The sequence below is a fragment of the Rissa tridactyla genome, chromosome 1, assembly GCF_028500815.1.
Source record: "Rissa tridactyla isolate bRisTri1 chromosome 1, bRisTri1.patW.cur.20221130, whole genome shotgun sequence".
NCBI lineage: Eukaryota > Metazoa > Chordata > Aves > Charadriiformes > Laridae > Rissa > Rissa tridactyla.
Window position 1 is genome coordinate 164,703,380 of NC_071466.1, and position 2,318 is coordinate 164,705,697.

Genomic DNA, 2,318 nt, shown 5'->3' on the forward strand with positions numbered 1-2,318 from the left:
TTCCACCTTGCTCGTTTTTAGTGCAGGATCAACAGCGATCATACAGCATGTTGTTTTGTGTTCCCCAGGGCGGCGCTGCCCCGGACTTGGCACCTCACGCCTGGGTGGCGAGGGGCTCCTGAAAAGGCAGATTGGCCGCCCCCGGTAAGTGGCTCCTGCTGCCCAGTGGCTGATGTGAGGGGGGATAGATCTGGGCTCCCCTCAGAGACTGCTGCTCAGTGAGGGGGTCCCAGCGATGAGCTGAAGGGATTGCCCTCTCCCGAAGGCTGAGGTGCCTTGGTGTGCAACCAAGCAGGACTTGGGGTGAGATGGGGCTGTGAGGAGGGGTGCAGGGAGGCTGGGCACTGCTGATAAGGCAGATGTCTCATGATGAAGCCCAGTGGAGGTGATTTTTGGGTGCTCCCACTGCACAAGTTTCTCCCTCTTTTTCTGGCAGCCATGCCCCACTTCTTGGATTGGTTTGTTCCAGTGTATCTGATGATCTCCATTCTCATCCTGGTGGGCTTTGGAGCTTGCATTTACTACTTTGAGCCAGGACTCCAGGAAGCCCATAAGTGGCGAACGCAGAGGCCAATCATGGAACGAGACCTTCGGAAGACACTGATGATTCGGGACAACCTGGCCTTTGGGGTGCCTGAGGTCTGATGTGCTGCCTGTTGAGTCCAGATGAGCCTCTCCTGGGTGGGCAGCAGTCTACAAGCCTTGGTAGGGATGACAGTCCTGCCCTGCGCCAGCGGGACTGATCATCGCTTTGCTCTTTGCTGATCTGGGTCTCATACTCACCACTCACCTTTCTGCCCCTTTGCTTCTTAGGCAAGGTTTGTGTGGCATTGTAGACTCGGGGCTTCCCACATGCTCACAGCCCTTCACCCAGCCAAGGACTTCTACTTCTCTCCATGGCAGACACTGATGGGTCACTCAAAGTAAAGGTCCCTTGTTAATTGCTTGAGTTTGAGCTGACTGGCACCTTGACATGACCCTCAGTAAGAAAGGTGTCTGCAGGGGTACCAGGCTTGCGAAGAGATACAGAGCTTTTTTACTCCTAGTCATTGAGTTAAGTCTAACCCACTCTGTTTAAGTCTGGGGGGTGGTTTTGGGGAAAAAAATGGGATTTCAACGCAGATTGTTGCTTCACCTGAGCTCTTCACAGCACCCACCTTGGTGCTGGGACGGTAAGCTTGCTGAAGCTCTCTGCAGAGGGACCAAGGTCTCATCAAGCCCCAGAGACTGGGGGCACACCAGTGTGGCTAAAGGCACACCACTGCTCTGTGTCTGTTTGGGAGATGGAGAACATCCATCCATCTGTCCATCCATTCCAGATGCACTACATAAAAATTAAAGATCTTTAGTAAAGAGATTTGTCCAAGTCCTGTGTCAAGCTAAGAATATTCGGCAGCTCTCCACGAAGGGGTGCTGCCAGAGTTATCACATAAGCCTCTCCCGATCTGCCTGACCTTCTGCTCCTCTGCCACGGAGTGAGATGGGATAGACCGGGAGGTAGCTTGCATTTGTTCAGTATCCTGCACTCTGGAGTCCTATGGCATGGATGGAGTCTTCTTTAACTCTCATCCCAATGAAAGCTCTGAAGCGTTCCTCAGCCTCCTTTCCCTGCACATCTCTGAGAAGGGACACTGAGCCTGTTGGTGAAATGGGCTTGTTGCACCACCTCTGCTTTCTGGACCCAAGCCGTATAATGTGGGTCTGGCACAAAATCTCATGTTTGTAGACTATCTGCAGTTTCTGCACTGCCGCGGGGCTGATCAGCTACGGAAGTGCTGTACGAAGGCGTGATGCTGGGGCTAAGAGGGACATTCACATCTTCTCCCTCCCTGCCAATCCTGTGAAATGCCCAGTGTGTCCAGAGAGGTTTGGGGGAGCTCTGAACCCATGGCAGGAGGTTGTGTCAAGAGCTTCTCCTCCCCTCCCCTCTCCTCCCACCCTAACACCCACCCTTTGGCTGCAGTAGGTGCAGAGGTGGTACCTGTGAGCACTCTGGGCACAGTGGGGTCCCGCGTGACCCACTCCTGCATGTCCCAGGGGATGTCAGCCAGTGCCACCACCCCATGTACATGTGTCTGCACATCCCCTGCTGTCACCTGGGCCTGCCAGTATTGGGGCGACCCACATCCCCAGCGTGCTCCCCGGGTGTCAGCTCTGTGCCATAGTCCCCAATGGCTCCTTTGGGCAGCAGGAGTCCCTCGGGCCAGCTGCCCAAATCTGCCACAGCTCCTGGATGGGCTCGTGTCCCTCAGCCTCTCCTGTGAAACTGTCAGGGAGGTTTTCTCCTCCATTCCCAAAGAGAGGAGGAGAGCGAACAG

At 54.9% G+C, this 2,318-nt stretch overlaps 1 protein-coding gene across 1 annotated transcript; it reads left to right on the top strand.

Moving 5' to 3' along the window:
- Positions 1-438: 438 nt before the first annotated feature.
- On the top strand, positions 439-645 carry SMIM45 (small integral membrane protein 45). The gene has a single exon (XM_054188473.1). The coding sequence runs from the start codon at positions 439-441 to the stop codon at positions 643-645; it is 207 nt and encodes a 68-aa protein (XP_054044448.1).
- Positions 646-2,318: the final 1,673 nt, after the last annotated feature.